The sequence below is a fragment of the Pseudophryne corroboree genome, chromosome 6 (genome assembly GCF_028390025.1).
Source record: "Pseudophryne corroboree isolate aPseCor3 chromosome 6, aPseCor3.hap2, whole genome shotgun sequence".
Lineage (NCBI taxonomy): Eukaryota > Metazoa > Chordata > Amphibia > Anura > Myobatrachidae > Pseudophryne > Pseudophryne corroboree.
This window is the reverse complement of record NC_086449.1, coordinates 732796487-732816933: the sequence shown is the minus strand read 5'-3', so window position 1 is coordinate 732816933 and position 20447 is coordinate 732796487. Positions and strand designations below refer to the sequence as shown.

Below are 20447 nucleotides of genomic sequence, written 5' to 3'. Positions count from 1 at the left end.
CGATACCTGTTTTGGTTTCAGGAGGTCTCTGACTAGAGATGACAGCTCCTTGGCTTTCTCCTCCGGGAGAAACACTTTTTTCTGGACTGTATCCAGAATCATACCCAGGAACAGTAGACGTGTCGTCGGAACCAGCTGTGATTTTGGAATATTCAGAATCCAACCGTGCTGGTGTAGCACCTCTTGAGATAGTGCTACTCCCACCAACAACTGCTCCTTGGACCTCGCCTTTATTAGGAGATCGTCCAAGTACGGGATAATTAAAACTCCCTTTCTTTGAAGGAGTATCATCATTTCCGCCATTACCTTGGTAAACACCCTCGGTGCCGTGGAGAGTCCAAACGGCAGCGTCTGGAATTGGTAATGGCAATCCTGTACCACAAATCTGAGGTACTCCTGGTGAGGATAGTAAATGGGGACATGCAGGTAAGCATCCTTGATGTCCAGGGATACCATGTAATCCCCCTCGTCCAGGCTTGCAATAACCGCCCTGAGCGATTCCATCTTGAACTTGAATTTTTTTATGTATGTGTTCAAGGATTTCAAATTTAAAATGGGTCTCACCGAACCGTCCGGTTTCGGTACCACAAACAGTGTGGAATAGTAACCCCGTCCTTGTTGAAGTAGGGGCACCTTGATTATCACCTGCTGGGAATACAGCTTGTGAATTGCCGCTAGCACAGACTCCCTGTCTGAAGGAGTAATCGGCAAGGCAGATTTTAGGAACCGGTGGGGTGGAGACGGCTCGAATTCCAGTTTGTACCCTTGAGATACTATTTGCAGGATCCAGGGATCCACCTGTGAGCGAGCCCACTGATCGCTGAAATTTTTGCGGCGGCCCCCCACCGTACCTGGCTCCGCCTGTGGAGCCCCACCGTCATGCGGCGGACTTGGAAGAAGCGGGGGAGGACTTTTGCTCCTGGGAACCTGCTGTTTGTTGCAGCCTTTTTCCCCTACCTCTGCCTCTGGACAGAAAGGACCCGCCTTTTCCACGCCTGTTTTTCTGAGTCCGAAAGGACTGTACCTGATAAAACGGCGCCTTTTTAGGCTGTGAGGGAACATGGGGTAAAAATGCTGACTTCCCAGCAGTTGCTGTGGAAACTAGGTCCGAGAGACCATCCCCAAATAACTCCTCACCCTTATAAGGCAAAACTTACATGTGCCTTTTTGAATCTGCATCCCCTGTCCACTGGCGAGTCCATAAGCCTCTCCTAGCAGAAATGGACAATGCACTTATTTTAGATGCCAGCCGGCAGAACTCCCTCTGTGCATCTCTCATGTATAAGACTGAGTCTTTTATATGCTCTATGGTTAGCAGAATAGTGTCCCTGTCTAGGGTGTCAATATTTTCTGACAGGGAATCTGACCACGCAGCGGCAGCACTGCACATCCATGCTGACGCAATAGCTGGTCTAAGTATAATGCCTGTGTGTGTATATACAGACTTCAGGATCGCCTCCTGCTTTCTATCAGCAGGTTCCTTGAGGGCGGCCGTATCCGGAGACGGTAGTGCCACCTTTTTAGACAAACGTGTGAGCGCTTTATCCACCCTAGGGGGTGTCTCCCAACGTGACCTATCCTCTGGCGGGAAAGGGAACGCCATTAGTAACTTCTTAGAGATTACCAATCTTTTATCAGGGAAAGCCCACGCTTCTTCACACACTTCATTTAATTCTTCTGATGGGGGAAAAACTACGGGTAGTTTTTTCTCCCCAAACATAATACCCTTTTTAGTGGTACCTGGGTTTATATCAGACATTTGTAACACCTCTTTCATTGCTTCAATCATGCAACGAATGGCCTTAGTGGACATTAGACTAGACTCATCGTCGTCGACACTGGTGTCAGTATCCGTGTCGACATCCGCGTCTGCCATCTGAGGTAGCGGGCGTTTTAGAGCCCCCGATGGCCTTTGAGACGCCTGGACAGGCACGAGCTGAGAAGCCGGCTGTCCTGCATTTGGCATGTCGTCAATTTTTTTGTGTAAGGAGTCGACACGTGCACGCAATTCCTTCCATAAGTCCATCCACTCAGGTGTCTGCCCCACAGGGGGTGACATCCCTTCTATAGGCATCTGCTCCGCCTCCACATCATTATCCTCATCAAACATGTCGACACAGCCGTACCGACACACCGCACACACACAGGGAATGCTCTAACAGAGGACAGGACCCACAAAAGCCCTTTGGGGAGACAGAGTGAGAGTATGCCAGCACACACCAGAGCGCTATATAATGCAGGGACTAACTGAATTATGTCCCCTATAGCTGCTGTTATATATACTGCGCCTAAATTTAGTGCCCCCCCTCTCTTTTTTACCCTTTTCTGTAGTGTAGACTGCAGGGGAGAGCCAGGGAGCTTCCTTCCAGCGGAGCTGTGAGGGAGAAATGGCGCCAGTGTGCTGAAGGAGACAGCTCCGCCCCTTTTTCGCGGACTATTCTCCCGCTTTTTTATGGATTCTGGCGGGGGTAATTATCACATATATAGCCTCTGGGGCTATATATTGTGGTATTTTTGCCAGCCAAGGTGTTTTTATTGCTGCTCAGGGCGCCCCCCCCTAGCGCCCTGCACCCTCAGTGACCGGAGTGTGAAGTGTGTATGAGGAGCAATGGCGCACAGCTGCAGTGCTGTGCGCTACCTTGTTGAAGACTGATGTCTTCTGCCGCCGATTTTCCGGACCTCTTCTTGCTTCTGGCTCTGTAAGGGGGACGGCAGCGCGGCTCCGGGACCGAACACCAAGGCCAGTTCCATGCGGTCGATCCCTCTGGAGCTAATGGTGTCCAGTAGCCTAAGAAGCCCAAGCTAGCTGCAAGCAGGTAGGTTCGCTTCTTCTCCCCTTAGTCCCTCGCTGCAGTGAGCCTGTTGCCAGCAGGTCTCACTGTAAAATAAAAAACCTAATTATATACTTTCTTTTTAGAAGCTCAGGAGAGCCCCTAGTGTGCATCCAACCTCGGCCGGGCACAAAATCTAACTGGGGCTTGGAGGAGGGTCATAGTGGGAGGAGCCAGTGCACACCAGGTGACCTAAAAGCTTTCTTTAGTTGTGCCCAGTCTCCTGCGGAGCCGCTATTCCCCATGGTCCTTTCTGAGTTCCCAGCATCCACTAGGACGTCAGAGAAATCCTATTGAATGGGAGACAGGCGACCCTATATCTAGGACGATATGGCTATTATCATATATATCAGCTGCAATACTTGTGATACATTGTATGTGTGTTAAACTGCTACAGTGAAGTATTCCCTGAAATTAAGGGATAGTGAAAAGTTACAACACTAATACATTACACTGTAACACACTACATTACAGCAAATAACGTGGCTAACATCTGAAACTAAAAGGTGGCTGTATGCCTTAATAGATGAATTTATTCACCATCACTGGGAAGGTGTAACAACTGTGGGACTTGTAAAGTTCATTAGCACTACTCTGTCTAGTATTACTTTACACTATATTCAATTACATTATATTAATGAAATACCAGCAAGGGATATGATATATGGGACTGACATATATTCTTAAAGGAGTATGGTCTCCTTGAACGCTACAGCTTTATACCTCTAAATAAAACATCTCAATAGAGAAGTGATTTCAAGCGGGTCTGATAGAACGAAATACAGACTATCGCACGAGGCTGGAAATATATGTGGTGGATATTAGAAATAGGGATTGCTATATCCCTTAATGATCCATATCATAGTCGGGACTGCCATATCCCCTAAATAAAATCTCCTCTCTTTATTTCCCTCTACATATACCCTTTAAAAATCTGTATCTGCGTATTAACACAGACAGTGAGTGCAAATTAATACTTACCTTCTCGAAGAATAACTTGGAGATAGAGATATTCATCTTTTAGCTGATTCCGGCCCAGCATTACAATATCCTGAGATGTAGCAGCATTAATTGGCTATATATAATAATTTTTCATATCTGCTTATTGGAGTCAATCTGCATCTATACAACCCAGTGATAGTTACAGTCTCTAGGTTTGGGATCTATTCCCAGAAGATATTTTTGCTGAATAAATAGACATCATAAGATAGCCAGTTGATAACATTAGAGTACCAGCCATCGCATTGAAAGAATCATATTGTCAATGGATCAGATAATGGCAATATTTGAACAGATACAATAATCCCACGAGTATTATACGTACCAAATACACGCGGACACGCTTTTTAAATCTCTTTATTCACAATTTCCTATCTTATAGGTTTCACATATATGTTAGTCTGTCTGATTTTAACTCTTATGTTTCACTGTTGTCGGAGTAATTAATTTATAATTTAATGTATATCTAATAAAGGCTAAGTTTTAAGATAAAGTAATCTTTTCCAGTGCGTCAAACATACAGTTCCTTCTCACTTCTCCTCTCAACTTGATCGCTTACACACTGTAATTGACAGCACCCCCTTACCATATCAAGCATTGTCTGATATAAAGGGAAAAGGGGTCTAAACAAGTGATAATGTGATGATGGTTCACATACATTCACAATATTGATAATATATATTGAGTGTGCAGATACCCAACTCTTGAAGGATTCAAGGACTTCAGATTCAGAATGGGTCTCACCGACCTGTCTGGTTTTGGTACCACGAACATACTGGAGCAATAACCTAGTCCTTGTTGTTGTAGGGGTACTGGAACAATGACCTGGGACTGTACCAACTTGTTGATGGCCAGTAGCAGCGTACCTCGCATATTTTCCAAAGCTGGTAAGCCTGATTTGAAAAATCGTTGGGGAGGAGCACCGTCGAACTCCAGCTTGTAACCCTTACTCAAGCATCTTGGCAGGAACCATCCCAGATGTGGCTGTAGTGACATAACCGAGCTCCCACCATGAGATACCCTCGGGGTGGGTGGGCACAGTCATGCTGAAGTCTTTTCGGAAGCCGAACTTGTGCTTTAATCCTGAGATCCGGCAACAGCTGGTTTCTTAGGCTTACCTCTGGTGCCTCTAGCTGCGTTGGGAGGCCCCCCTGGCACTAGATCGAAATCTAGAGGACCGAAAGGACCGAGTAGACGGTCTGGGGAAGGTACGTCTAGCAGGCGGAGCTCCTGAAGGAAAAAAATAAGATTTCACTTACCAGTAAATCTATTTCTCGCAGTCCGTAGAGGATGCTGGGGACTCCGTAAGGACCATGGGGATAGACGGGCTCCGCAGGAGACATGGGCACTTTAAGAAAGAATTTAGTTCCTGGTGTGCACTGGCTCCTCCCTCTATGCCCCTCCTCCAGACCTCAGTTAGAGAAACTGTGCCCAGAGGAGATGGACAGTACGAAGAAAGGATTTTATTAATCCAAGGGCAAGATTCATACCAGCCACACCAATCACACCTTATAACTTGTGATAACTACCCAGTTAACAGTATGAAAACAACATATCATCAGTTCAAGACCGATGCAACTATAACATAACCCTTATTGAAGCAATAACTATATACAAGTATTGCAGAAGAAGTCCGCACTTGGGACGGGCGCCCAGCATCCTCTACGGACTACGAGAAATAGATTTACCGGTAAGTAAAATCTTATTTTCTCTAACGTCCTAGAGGATGCTGGGGACTCCGTAAGGACCATGGGGATTATACCAAAGCTCCCAAACGGGCGGGAGAGTGCGGATGACTCTGCAGCACCGATTGAGCAAACATGAGGTCCTCCTCAGCCAGGGTATCAAACTTGTACAATTTTGTAAAAGTGTTTGAACTCGACCAAGTAGCAGCTCGACACAGCTGTAGTGCCTAGACCCCCCGGGCAGCCGCCCAAGAAGAGCCCACCTTCCTAGTGGAATGGGCCTTGACCGATTTTGGTAACGGCAAACCAGCCGTAGAGTGCGCTTGCTGAATCGTGTTACAAATCCAGCGAGCAATAGTTTGCTTTGAAGCAGGGGCACCAATCTTGTTGGATGCATACAGGACAAACAGCGCTTCAGTTTTCCTGACTCTAGCCGTTCTGGCTACTTAAATTTTCAAAGCCCTGACCACATCAAGTAACTCGGAATCCTCCAAGTCACGTGTAGCCACAGGCACCACAATAGGTTGGTTCATATGAAAAGATGAAACCACTTTTGGCAGAAATTGCGAACGGGTCCGCAATTCTGCTCTATCCAAATGGAAAACCAAATAGGGGCTTTTATGTGACAAAGCCGCTAATTCAGACACTCGCCTAGCCAAAGCCAAGGCTAATAACATGACCACCTTCCATGTGAGATATTTCAACTCCACCGTTTTAAGTGGTTCAAACCAGTGTGACTTTAGGAAACTTAACACCACGTTAAGATCCCAAGGTGCCACCGGAGGCACAAAAGGAGGCTGAATATGCAGCACTCCCTTTACAAAAGTCTGAACTTCTGGGAGAGAAGTCAATTCTTTTTGAAAGAAAATGGATAGGGCCGAAATCTGGACCTTAATGGAACCTAATTTAAGGCCCAAATTCACTCCAGTTTGTAGGAAGTGAAGGAAACGGCCCAGATGGAATTCTTCCGTAGGAGCATTCTTGGTCTCACACCAAGAAACATATTTTCGCCATATACGGTGATAATGTTTTGCTGTTACTTCCTTCCTAGCCTTTATCAGCGTAGGGATAACCTCAACCAGTATACCTTTTTCCTTCAGGATCCGGCGTTCAACCGCCATGCCGTCAAACGCAGCCGCGGTAAGTCTTGGAACAGACAGGGTCCCTGTTGCAACGGGTCCTGTCTTAGAGGAAGAGGCCACGGATCTTCTGTGAGCAGTTCCTGCAGATCTGTATACCAGGTCTTTCTTGGCCAATCTGGAACAATGAGGATTGTTCTCTCCTTTTCTTCTTATTATCCTCAATACCTTTGGTATGAGAGGAAGAGGAGGAAATACATAGACTGACCGGAACACCCACGGTGTCACTAGGGCGTCTACCGCTACTGCCTGAGGGTCTCTTGACCTGGCGCAATACCTCTGTAGCTTTTTGTTGAGGCGGGACGCCATCATGTCTATCTGTGGCAGTTCCCACCGACTCACAATCTGTGCGAAGACTTCTGGATGAAGTCCCCACTGTCCCGAGTGTAGGTCGTGTCTGCTGAGGAAGTCTGCTTCCCAGTTGTCCACTCTCGGAATAAACACTGCTGACAGTGTGCTTACATGATTCTCCGCCCAGCGAAGAATTCTGGTGGCTTCCGCCATTGCCACTCTGCTCCTTGTGCCGCCTTGGCGGTTTACATGAGCCACTGCGGTGATGTTGTCTGACTGGATCAGAACTGGTCGGTCGCGAAGTAAGGTCTCCGCTTGACGTAGGGCGTTGTATATGGCCCTTAGCTCCAGGATGTTGATGTGAAGACAAGTCTCTTGACTTGACCAAAGACCCTGGAAATTTCTTCCATGTGTGACTGCTCCCCAACCTCGGAGGCTTGCGTCCGTGGTCACCAGGATCCAGTCCTGAATGCCGAATCTGCGGCCCTCAAGAAGGTGAGCACTCTGCAGCCAGCCACCACAGTAGTGACACCCTGGCCCTGGGGGACAGGGTGATCAACCGATGCATCTGAAGATGTGACCCGGACCACTTGTCCAGTAGGTCCCATTGGAAAGTCCTCGCATGGAACCTGCCGAAGGGAATGGCCTTGTATGACGCCACCATCTTTCCCAGGACTCGAGTGCAATGATGCACTGACACCTGTTTTGGTTTCAATAGGTTCTTGACCAGAGTCATGAGTTCCTGGGCCTTCTCTATCGGGAGATAAACCCTCTTCTGGTCCGAGTCCAGAATCATGCCCAAGAAGGGTAGATGAGTTGTAGGAACCAACTGCGACTTTGGAATATTGAGAATCCAGCCGTGTTGCTGTAACACTTTCAGTGAAAGAGATACGCTGTTCAGCAACTGCTCTCTTGATCTCGCTTTTATGAGGAGATCGTCCAAGTACGCGATAATTGTGACACCTTGCTTCCGCAGGAGCACCATCATTTCCGCCATTACCTTGGTGAAAATCCTCGGGGCCGTTGAGAGACCAAACGGCAACATCTGAAATTGGTAATGACAATCCTGTACCGCAAATCTTAGGTACGCCTGATGAGGTGGATAAATGGGGACATGAAGGTACACATCCTTTATGTCCAGTGACACCATAAAATCCCCCCCTTCCAGGCTTGCGATGACCGTTCTTAGCGATTCCATCTTGAACTTGAACCTTTTCAAGTATAGGTTCAGAGATTTTAAATTCAATATGGGTCTGACCGAACCGTCCGGTTTCGGGACTACAAACATGGTCGAATAATAACCCCTTCCCTGTTGAAAGATGGGAACCTTGACCACCACCTGCTGAAGATACAATTTTTGTATTGCGTTTAACACTATTTCCCTCTCTTGGGGGGAAGATGGTAGGGCCGATTTGAAATACCGGCGAGGAGGCACCTCTTCGAATTCCAGCTTGTAACCCTGAGACACAATTTCTATTGCCCAAGGATCCACCTGGGAGTGAACCCACATGTGGCTGAAATTCCGAAGACGTGCCCCCACCGGGCCCGACTCCGCCAGTGGAGCCCCAGCGTCATGCAGTGGATTTTGCAGAGGCCGGTGAGGACTTCTGTTCCTGGGAACTAGCTGCGTTGTGCAGCTTCTTTCCTCTGCCCCTACCTCTGGCATGAAAGGACGCACCTCGGACTTTCTTGTTTCTTTGTGAACGAAAGAACTGCATTTGATAATGCGGTGCTCTCTTAGGCTGTGAGGGAACATAAGGCAAAAAAATTGACTTTCCAGCTGTAGCTGTGGAGACCAGGTCCGAGAGACCTTCCTCGAACAATTCCTCACCCCTGTAAGGTAAAACCTCCATATGCCTTTTTGAGTCGGCATCACCTGTCCATTGCCAAGTCCACAGGACCCTTCTGGCAGAAATCGACATAGCGTTTATTCTAGAACCCAGTAGACTAATGTCCCTTTGATCATCTCTCATATATAGGACAGCGTCTTTTATATGCCCCAGGGTCAATAATACAGTATTCTTATCTAGGGTACCCAATTCCTCAGATAAGGTATCCGTCCATGCCGCTACAGCACTACACACCCAGGCCGACGCAATTGCCGGTCTTAGTAAGGTACCTGAATGTGTATAAATGGACTTCAGGGTAACCTCCTGTTTGCGGTCAGCAGCATCTTTGAGGGTAGCCGTATCCTGGGATGGCAGGGCTACCTTTTTGGATAAGCGTGTTAAAGCTTTGTCCACCCTAGGGGAGGATTCACATCATAGCCTATCCGTTGGCGGGAAAGGATACGCCATAAGAATCCGTTTGGAAATCTGCATTTTCTTATCTGGAGATTCCCAAGCTTTTTCACATAACTCATTCAGTTCGTGTGAGGGGGGAAAGTTACCTCAGGCTTCTTTCCCTTATACATATACACCCTCGTGTCAGGGACAGGGGTTTCCTCTGTGATGTGCAAAACATCCTTTATTGCTATAATCATATATCGAAGGGATTTAGCCAATTTTGGCTGTAACTTTGCATCATCGTAATCGACACTGGAGTCAGAATCCATGTCGGTATCTGTGTCAACAATTTGGGATAGTGGGCGCTTATGAGACCCTGACGGTCCCTGCGACAGAGGGTCAGGCACGGGTTGAGACTCTGACTGTCCCAATGCATCAGCCTTGTCAAATCTTCTATGCAAGGAATTAACATTATTATTTAAAACCTTCCACATATCCATCCAATCAGGTGTCGGCGCCGTCGGCGGAGACACCACATTCATTTGCTCCAGCTCCTCTCCCACATAGCCTTCATCAGACATGTCGACACAAGCGTACAGACACACCACACACACACAGGGAATGTCCTTTCTGAAGACAGTTCCCCCACAAGGCCCTTTGGAGAGACAGAGAGAGAGTATGCCAGCACACACCCCAGCGCTATAATATCCCAGGAATAACACAGTAACTTAATGTTAACCCAGTAGCTGCTGTATGTATAGTTTTTGCGCCTAATTATGTGCCCCTCCCCTCTCTTTTCAACCCTCTTCTACCGTGTATCAGCAGGGGAGAGTCCGGGGAGCTTCCTCTCAGCGGTGCTGTGGAGAAAAAATGGCGCTGGTGAGTGCTGAGGGAGAAGCCCCGCCCCCTCGACGGCGGGCTTCTGTCCCGCTTATACAGTAATTTTGGCGGGGGCTCATACATATATACAGTGCCCAGCTGTATATATGCGTACTTTTGCCAACATGAGGTCCCAAATGCTGCCCAGGGCGCCCCCCCCTGCACCCTTACAGTGACCGGAGTATGTGAGGTGTGTGGAGCAATGGCGCACAGCTGCAGTGCTGTGCATTACCTCTAGTGAAGATCATGAAGTCTTCTGCCGCCTGTGAACTATTCTTTTCTTCTCATACTCACCCGGCTTCTATCTTCCGGCTCTGCGAGGGGGGGCGGCGGCGCGGCTCTGGGACGGACGGCGAGGGTAAGATCCTGCGTACCAATCCCTCTGGAGCTAATGGTGTCCAGTAGCCTAAGAAGCAGGACCTAGCTTCAGAGAGTAAGTCTGCTTCTCTCCCCTCAGTCCCTCGATGCAGGGAGTCTGTTGCCAGCAGAGCTCCCTGAAAATAAAAAACCTAACAAAATACTTTCTATCAGTAAACTCAGGAGAGCTCACTGAAAAGCACCCAGCTCTTCTGGGCACAGTATCAAACTGAGGTCTGGAGGAGGGGCATAGAGGGAGGAGCCAGTGCACACCAGGAACTAAATTCTTTCTTAAAGTGCCCATGTCTCCTGCGGAGCCCGTCTATTCCCATGGTCCTTACGGAGTCCCCAGCATCCTCTAGGACGTTAGAGAAACATGGATTTCCCAGCAGTAGCTTTGGAGATCCATGTGTCCGATTCATCTCCAAAGAGCCATTCACCTGTGAAGGGAAGAGATTCCACATTACGTTTGGAGTCTGCTTCAGCAATCCACTGACGAAACCATATGGCTCTGCACACGGACACAGCCATAGCAGAGGTCCTACCATTAATATTGCCAATCTCTTTAAGGGAGTCACAGAGGACTCTTGCTGTGTCCTGAATGTGTTTTAGAAAAGTTACAGTAGTAACTAAGGTCATATCACCCGAAAGACCTTCCTGAATTTGATTAGCTCAGGAATGAATTATGTGTGTCATCCAGCAACCTGCAATGGCCAGTCTTTGTGCTACACCTGCAGCAGTGTAGACAGATTTTAGAGTGGCCTCAATTTTCCTATCTGCCGGGTCCTTTACCATAAAGGAGCCCGGAGCAGGAAGTACAGCATTTTTAGAAAGGCGAGAGACTGAGACATACACTCCTGGAAATTCTTCCCAGAATTTTCTGCCTTCAGGGGCAAATGGGAATTTATGCAGAAACCGTTTGGACACCTGATATTTATCTGGATATTTCCAGGCTATTTTAAATAAGTGTGAAGTCTAATTAACTTACAGGAATAAAGCAATACTTTAAAATACACTGATGTTCAGGCCGCTGCGACCGTTAAGCGTGTGTGTGTATAACCCCTATCAAATGCGTACACGTTGCGTGCGCATGCCGTCACGCTGTTAGCTCAGAGTAGCTATGCGTGCAGCGGAATACACTATATAACCCCTAACAGGAAAAAAGTATGCGACACCAATTGTATTTAAAATGTTGGGATCCAACCCACCAACAATTATTTACTAAAAAGGGGGTTACAACAATAACACAATCACATAAGAGAAGAGGCTACAAACAATGGATACATACGTTTGTTCGCCTGTGCCACCCGGTTCCGGTCCTCAGTCAATCTGGGTAGATGACCTTCAGAGAATGTGTCTGACCGGCCAGAAGGCATTGCTTTTATACATTTGTCCAAATCATGAAACAATGGGAACTAATCTCTTCACCTATAGGTCAAAGGGCTGGTCATTTACAGTACAGGAGGGGTCATAGGTTGGTTTGAATAGGTGGGCGATGCCTGATCCAGGTGCACTGGCAGTTGTTCTCCTCTGGGTTCCCGCCGAATATCAAGAGTACAGTAAATACAGTTAATATTAATATTCTGTTCCTGCGCATATCTATGCGCAGGAGCGTGCTATCTTCTACAAACTGCTACCGGAATATTGCTCTTAAAATACTGTACAGCTGAATACCAAACATCACCTTCTAACCTAATTCTGTCCCCTCATATCCTGTAAAGTCGAATCCCTCTGTTGTTATACTTTTAAAGCAAATGTAACTCGCTGGTGTGGTGCATGTGGGCTATGTGTAAAGTATGTGTATTTGCACTATTTTTGTTTTTAAACTTCCAATAACTACTCAGAGTGGTTGTTTCCACCATATTTATTATTAAATGTTTTTTTATTTGATACCAGCGCTCCTTTAATGTTTTTTATTGAACATTAAACTATATATGTGTAAAGTATGCACTATGTGGATTAAATAGGAGATATGTCTTTGTGGCTTTTCCATGCAAATGCATATGCTACCGTAATTACTCATACTACATGCTAACACGCAAGACCGCGTGAGCGAGTATACGTAGCTTGCGAGTATGCGCACGCACGGCAGAACAATTACCCGAACGGAGGCCATCTGTGTGGTGTTTGTACGTGATGCGTGTGTCTATAATATTTTCGACTTTGACGTAAGTCATCCAATTCCTTGGAATAAGGAAATGTGACTGTCAGTTTGTCTTGTGGGAGGAAAAATGACTGCTGAGTATTAGCATCCTCCAGAGGGAGCTTTAACACGTCCCAAATAGCCAATATGAGGGGTTCAATACCCTGGGTAAGGGTGAAATCCCCACTTATGGGGTCCACATCATCCTGTATATCATCATCAGTATCTGATAGGAGTGCAGGTAGAGCACGTTTTTGTGCCCCTGGAGCAGACAGGGGAGAATGTTTAGCAGTTAGACTTGCCACTGCTTGTTGCAGTTCCTGAGTCTTGTTGGCATTTGCAGTGAGCTGAGATGACATATATCAGACATCGTAGTTTTGATAGCCCCCAACCAGGAGGGCTCTGCACTCTCCCCAACACTGTTATCAGCATTCTGAGATGACTGACTACACTGCTCGCATGATATTGAGCCAGATGAACTAGGAGAGAATCTAGCATTACAAACGCTGCATAACTTCTATTTTACCATATTGAATAAGAAAAACAGGTACAATACACATACAACACAGCCTGAAATACAATACAAGCCTGCCCTATTGCATGTGAGAGGAGACACAGGAGAGAAAACACCAGCGCACCCAAAGCTGCACAGCCCCAGTGAGGCTGTCAGCATTTTATATGTAAACAACAGTGAGACTGTATTATGAAAAATCCCTCAGAGGGATATTACTTGTGCACACTATAGCGTCTCTCCCCATCTACACCCGGTACCAGTGATCCAGGGACTGTTATGGAGGAGCTGCTGAGGTTGCTGCCGCTATGCAGAGGAAGGTGCCAAAATACAGCTGAGCCCGCTCTCGCGTAGCTCCGCCACCAGCCATGGCACCAGAGCTACTGTTTTATATCTATACTGGCCATGTCTCCCTATGTTTGTAGTCTCACACAGGGGCTACAGCGGGTCCCCCCCCCCCCAGGAGGGACCCGTACACCTCACCCACGCTTCAGCCGCACAGTGATCCGTGGTACCCCCTAGTGGGGTCCCCGGCATGTACTCACCACCGATGATCACCTTCAGACAGTGTTAGGGGTGTGCGGCAGCCAAGGCGCCATGCCCCGCTGAACAAACAGCCCTTCAGGACGGTGGTCCTGTAGCGGGGAAGCGGCTGTGCACCTCAAGAGGCCGGTGACCGCCCCCCTAACTCCCACGGTGCAGGTATGCTGTTGCCCAAACAGCATACCGAAAGAAATAAAACTTGAAAAGAAATTTAAGAAAATCTCTGGAGCTTGCAGAGTGTGCATCCTCTCCTGAGGGTACTTTTTTCTAAACTGAGCTGTAGGAGGAGGCATAGAGGGGAGGAGCCAGCACGCCCAGTTGAAGAAATTGAATGTGCACTGGCTCCTTTGGACCAGTCTATACCCCATCGTACTAATTCCATCCCCTATCCCTTATGGATGCTAGAGAAATGGAATTATCAGCCTCATGGACCCTGGTATCAGGCCAATCAAGTTGTTGTTTTTTGGGTTGTTTTTTTTTTTTAGGCTAGAGGGGGGTATCAAATTAGCCCCGATGCATTTTCAGACGATAAAAATGGATGGATATCGTGATTTATGACCAATGGTCATTATCGTGGTATCCAATTAGAGGCCGTTTTTAATGGGCAACAATCGACCCGCGATTGCACGAAAACACGCGGGATTGGGGGTAAAGTACCCAAACCCATTTTTTATCATGGCTCTGGCGGCTGCTTATTGGGGATTATGCGCATAATACCAGACACGTCCAGGTATGGGGGGGATAAGGACGCCAGGCACCGGGGCTAACAGGATAGCCCTCTGTTAACCTTTTATCAGCGAAGTACGGCTGCTAATAGGATATCCCTCAGAGTTGGCTAATGTAAATGTTGTGCTTTTGGGAAGCTGTGATTTAATAAATAGAAAGTTTTAAAACCCAGTGGTCTTTATTGTGTTCAATATGTCTGATAAAGTCACAAGATGTGGCAAAATGAGTTAGTAAAACTATTTGTTTATGGTAAATGTGATTTTATTTTCTTTCCTCTACAGCTATACAAAAAACCTGGTTGAAAAAAACAAGTAGTCTCCATGTTGGTGTAATACTCTAGTTTGTTAAAACAAGTTATACTATTATAAATTATGTAAGCAGGAAGCCACAACTAGCATTATATAGTGGAAGAACAGAGTCCCACGGCAACACATATTATGTCAGGAGATGAATGATGTGTTATGGAGGACACGGCAGCATGCAACAGGGTGTCATGATGTGAAGAGTGGAATATAGGCAGTAGGAAGTCACAGACTAAGAGTTATACAGTGAAAGGAGCAGGGTCCTCAGAAGTACAGCCTAGTGATGGGAGGCTCCTGTTACACTTATGTTGAAAGGTCAAACGCTAGGTTCTTTCCGTGCTTTTCAGCCATGTCTTCATAACAGAATACAATGCAGTCTGAATTTGTAGTAATGGGATATGACACAGGTCTGCTCATATAACAACATGGCTAAAAGCGCATAAGAAACTTACTGAACCTAAAAATAAAAATACATTTAGTAGGAGCGGCAGGAGGACATGTACTGTATTTATAAACCAAAAAATTATAACTATCCAAAAATGTAAAACCCTTTTAACAGTGTCAAAGGAGGTGTAGGCAGTTTAGGGAATGCTGTACCTGTTCTTCCTTCCTCATCATAGTTGTCCAAGTCATACTCTGCAAGTTCATCATCCTTCAGCTTTGAGAAGTTTTCCTCCTCATCCTCAGCTGGCTGAGCGGCATCTTCTTCAGTTCTCTCTGTACTTTGCATCCCATCCTCCACATCCTCACCAGTCTCGTCTTCATTATCTTCAAGTTCTCCTCTGAAGAATAGAGAGAAGTGCTCAGCACCACAGTTACTAGCACAAAGAAATGCTGCTATATTTTATTAAAATGAGGAAATGTAGATTGTAGGGATCACTCCCTGTTATCTCCATACTGAGTAACAGCTCTGAAGTGTGCAAGCTACAATGTTATAAAGAGAATACCGCACTCCAGGATTCTACGAACCACTACTGTAAAAATGCAAGTTAAATGATAAAGAGAGATGAAATCGAATACTAAAATGGGATCTCCACCAAACGGGTACACAGGGGATACTAGCTAAAGAGGAGTTGTGGACTCAAAGGAATTGAGTCAATTAACTGCGATGCCATCAGCCATACATATGGGTGCCCCTACATGAGGCATTTTAATCCGCACAGCTATGGGCATCGAAATAAAATGTGCAATTTAGGGCAGATGAAGGGTGCATTTCCGGCATTACAAGATCACTTCGCAGACATCACCCTTAATTGAATTAACCCCAAACTGTAATTTTTTTTTTTAACTGAAACACACAAACTCCACATATAAACTGTGTATTTGAATCCGGAATGTCTCTAAGAACAACTTATTGGTAAGTTTTTAAAAAACATAAACAAAGCAAAAGACGCTTTATAGCTGCAAGCATATTACATGTAATACCATAAATAATGAGTAATCTGACAGGATAACCAAAATTTGATTACGAAGATTAAGTTGCACATAATTTTTATGTTGAAGGAATCAGTATCCATATTTAAATGCACTGTGACTATAAAATAGATCGGTGTTGGAGTACTGCAGGAATAGCAAATTAATTAATCTACCAAATTCATATGACACTGAAGGGCAGAGAGAGTAATCAGAAGTCGCCATGCCGTCATTACGGGGCATATGTGTCGAAACTTGCAGAGATAAAATGGAGAGACATCAAGTACCAACCAATCAGTTCCAGTCATTTAATGTGGCAGTTAGAAGCTAACTGGCTGATACTTTATCTCCGTCCATTTTAGCTCTCTCTAAGGGGCCCATTTATCATACAGTAGATCACATATGCATTGCAATCTGGGCTCGATATTAGCGCCCAGGATCGCATTGCAATACAAAATAATTTCTCATACGTCCTAGAGGATGCTGGGGACGACATCAAGACTATGGGGTATAGAAGGGATCCGCAGGAGACATGGGCACTCTAAAGACTTTTCATTGGGTGTGAACTGGCTCCTCCCTCTATGCCCCTCCTCCAGACTTCAGTTTTAGAAATGTGCCCAGGTCGACCCTATGCACTCTGAAGAAATCTACTGAGTTTCTCTGAAAAGACTTATGTTAGTTTTTTTATTTTCAGGGAGATCTGCTGGCAACAGGCTCCCTGCTTCGTGGGACTGAGGGGGCAGAAGCAGAACCAACTTCCTCAGAGTTTCATGGCTCTGCTTCTGGCTGACAGGACACCATTAGCTCCTGAAGGGAACTGAACGCTAGCCGTGTCTAGATGATCACTCCCACAGCGCGCCGTCACCCACCTCACAGAGCCAGAAGTCAGAAGACAGGTGAGTATGAGAAGAATGATCTTCAATCAAGTAAGTGACAACTGAGGTGCGGCGCGGCTGGCGGGAGCGCAGCGCGCCATTGCTGCCCACACACACAGGCACTGCAGGGTGCGGGAGGGGGGGCGCCCTGGGCAGCAAGAAAAATACCTCAAACTGGCTAAAAGGGGGCATAAGAAGCCGCTGGCACAGCCCTACCCCCGCCAGTATAAATAATAAGTCAATATACTGAGTGTAAGGACATGCCATTGTGGGGGCGAAGCTTCTTCCTCAGGCAGCCAGCACACTACTCAGCGCCATTTTCTCTCTCTCCTCAGGTTGCAGAGAACACGCTGGTCCTCTCCTCCACTTCTGACAAGTACAGGGTGCTATAAAGGAGGGGCACAAAGCGATTGTGGTGCATTTGATAGTGTATATTACTATTTAAAAGCGCTTTTTGGGCTGTGGACATACTGTGTTCACAGGCAATACAGGCGCTGGGTTTGTGAACTGGCTGCTCCTATCCTGTGTCCCTCTGACAGATTTTACTGTGGGTCTGTCCCCAAAAAAAGTCCCAGTGTGTCTGTGAGTGTGGTGTACACGTGTGAGGCACGTCTGAGGTAGGGAGTTCCTCCCCGGAGGAAGCCATTTTAGGGACACAGAGTTGTAATGTGGTGGCGCTACTGGCACGCCAAGAGCCTGCATGGGTGAAAGAGCTACGTGACAGTATGCATCTGATTAACCGTAGATTGGATAAGTCTGAATCTAAGGCTGCATGCTGGAGAAAATCTGTGGAAGATGTGATTTTTCAGGATGCTGTTATTCCTTATGCGGGCGGCCCCTCTGGGTCACATAAGAGACCATTTGCAAATGTTGTAAACACGGATACTAACACGGATTCTGATTCTTGTGTCGGCGATAGTGAATCCAGAGAGATAGATCATAAATTGGCAAAAAGTATACAATATATGATTGTGGCTATAAGGGACGTGTTGGAGGTTACAGAAAGCACTCCTGTACCTCAGGAGAAAGCTTATTTATGTAAGGAAAAGAAATCCAAAGTCACGTTCCCTCCTTCACACGAACGAAATGCTCTGTTTGAAGGGATGTGGGTGAATCCTGATAAAAAAAATTGTATTACCAAAAGGATTCACATAGCTTATTCTTTCCCGGTTGACGACAGGAAAAATGGGAGTTACCCCCTATGTTAGACAGTGCACTTTCCAGGTTGACAAAGAAGGTAATTCTCCCTGCTCCTGGCACGGCTTCTCTTAAAGAACCGGCAGACCGCAAAATGGAAACGACATTGAAATCCATTTATGTTACCAATGGTACACTGCTCAGGCCCACTATTGCCTGCGCATGGGTGAGTCGCGCTATTGAAAAAGGGTCAGAAAGCGTGTCATCAGAAATTGACACGATTGATAAAGATGAGATACTCCTAAAGTTAGGGAATATTAAGGATGCTGCCGCCTACATGCTGGAAGCAATGAAGGATATTGGACTCTTGAGTTCACAAGCCGCTACCATGGCAGCATCGGCTAGGCGGGCGTTGTGGATTCGCCAGTGGAACGCGGATGCAGATTCCAAAAGAAATATGGAGGCTCCCCTTATAAAGGTGAGGCCTTATTTGGCGATGGCCTGGATGCGTTAGTCTCGGCGACTACCGCAGGTAAGTCGACATTTTTGCCCTCTGCGCCTGCACCGGCAAAAAAGACCTATCACCCGCAAATGCAGTCCTTTCGGCCCAATAAATACAAAAAGGCGAGAGGTGCCCCCTTTCTTTGCAGGTAGGGGAAGGGGAAAGAAGCCCACACCGGCTCCATGTTCCCAAGAGCAGAAGTCTACCCCTAATTCTGCCAAATCCCCAGCATGACGCTGGAACTCCCTTACGGGAGGCCGCTCGGGTGGGGGCACGTCTCAAACTCTTCAGCCAGGATTGGATTCTGTCTGGCCTGGATCCCTGGGTGTTGCAAATAGTATCCCAGGGATACAAACTAGAGTTTCAAGACGTCCCCCCATGCCGATTTTTCAAATCGACCTTGCCAGCTTCTCCGCCAGAGAGAGAAGCAGTCACAGCGGCAATCCAAAAATTATGTCAAGACCATGTCATAGTCCTGGTACCGTTGTCACAACAAGGGCGGGGGTTTTATTCAAGCCTCTTTGTTGTTCCGAATCCGGACGGCTCGGTCAGACCGATCCTAAATCTAAAAGATCTAAATTTCTTCTTGAAAAGGTTCAAGATGGAAAAGTTCAAGATGGAATCACTTCGGGCAGTGATTGTCAGTCTGGAGGAGGGGGACTACTTGGTGTCGGTGGACATAAAGGATGCTTACCTGCATGTTCCCATTTATTCTCCTCAGCAGGTTTATCTGAGATTCGCAATTCAGGATTGCCATTACCATTTCCAGACGTTACCTTTCGGTCTCTCCACGGCGCTGAGGGTATTCACCAAGGTGATGGCGGAGATGATGGTCCTCCTTCGTCAGAAAGGAGTCAATATAATCCCTTATCTGGACGACCTCCTGATAAAGGCGAGATCCAGGGAGCAGTTATTACAAAACATATCCCTCTCTCTGTCAATACTCCAACAACACGGGTGGATCATAAATTACCTAAAGTCACAGTTGGAACCGACGACAAGGTTGTCTTTCCTCGGGATGATTCTGGACACAGAAGTTCAGAGAGTATTTCTTCCGCTGGAAAAGGCTCTGGAAATCCAGAAAATGGTAAAACAGATATTGAAACCATCAAGTGTGTAGATCCATCAGTACATTCGGTTGTTGGGGGAAGATGTTGGCGGCCTACGAGGCCATACAGTTTGGCAGGTTCCATGCCAGAGTATTCCAGTGGGACTTGTTGGACAAGTGGTCGGGTTCACACCTACACATGCACAGAAAGATAATCCGGTCGTCAAAAAACAGGATTTCGCTCCTGTGGTGGTTGCACAGCTCTCACCTGCTAGAGGGATGCAGGTTCAGGATTCAGGACTGGGTTCTAGTAACCACGGATGCAAGTCTCCGAGGCTGGGGAGCAGTCTCTCAGGGAGAAAACTTCCAGGGATGTTGGTCACAACAGGAAGCCTGCCTTCACGTAAACGTTCTGGAGCTAAGAGCCATTTACAATGGCCTTCAACAAGCGGTACATCTTCTTCAAGACCGTCCCGTGCATATCCAGGCGGACAATGTAACAGCAGTCGCATACATAAACAGGCAGGGCGTTACGAAAAGCAGAGCGGCAATGGCAGAGGCGACAAAAATCCTCCGCTGATCAGAAAAACATCTACAAGCTCTGTCGGCAATTTTCATTTCGGGAGTGGACAACTGGGAAGCAGACTTCCTCAGCAGACACGATCTCAATCCAGGAGAGTGGGGCCTCCACCAAGAAGTCTTCGCAGCGGTAACGAGTCTTTGGGGAGTTCCTCAAATAGACATGATGGCGTCTCGTCTCAACAAGAAGCTTCAGAGATACTGTTCCAGGTCGAGAGACCCTCAAGCAGTAGCAGTGGATGCACTGGTGACCCAGTGGGTG

The 20447-nt window shown here is 46.8% G+C and overlaps 1 protein-coding gene across 1 annotated transcript in view; it reads right to left on the bottom strand.

The window, feature by feature from the left end:
• Window positions 1-20447, bottom strand: part of PWP1 (PWP1 homolog, endonuclein) — a 248794-nt gene that overhangs the window by 181130 nt on the left and 47217 nt on the right. Inside the window, exon 3 of the mRNA XM_063928458.1 lies at window positions 15229-15413. Coding sequence (XP_063784528.1) covers window positions 15229-15413 — 185 coding nt within the window. The remainder of the gene's footprint in view (window positions 1-15228; window positions 15414-20447) is intronic.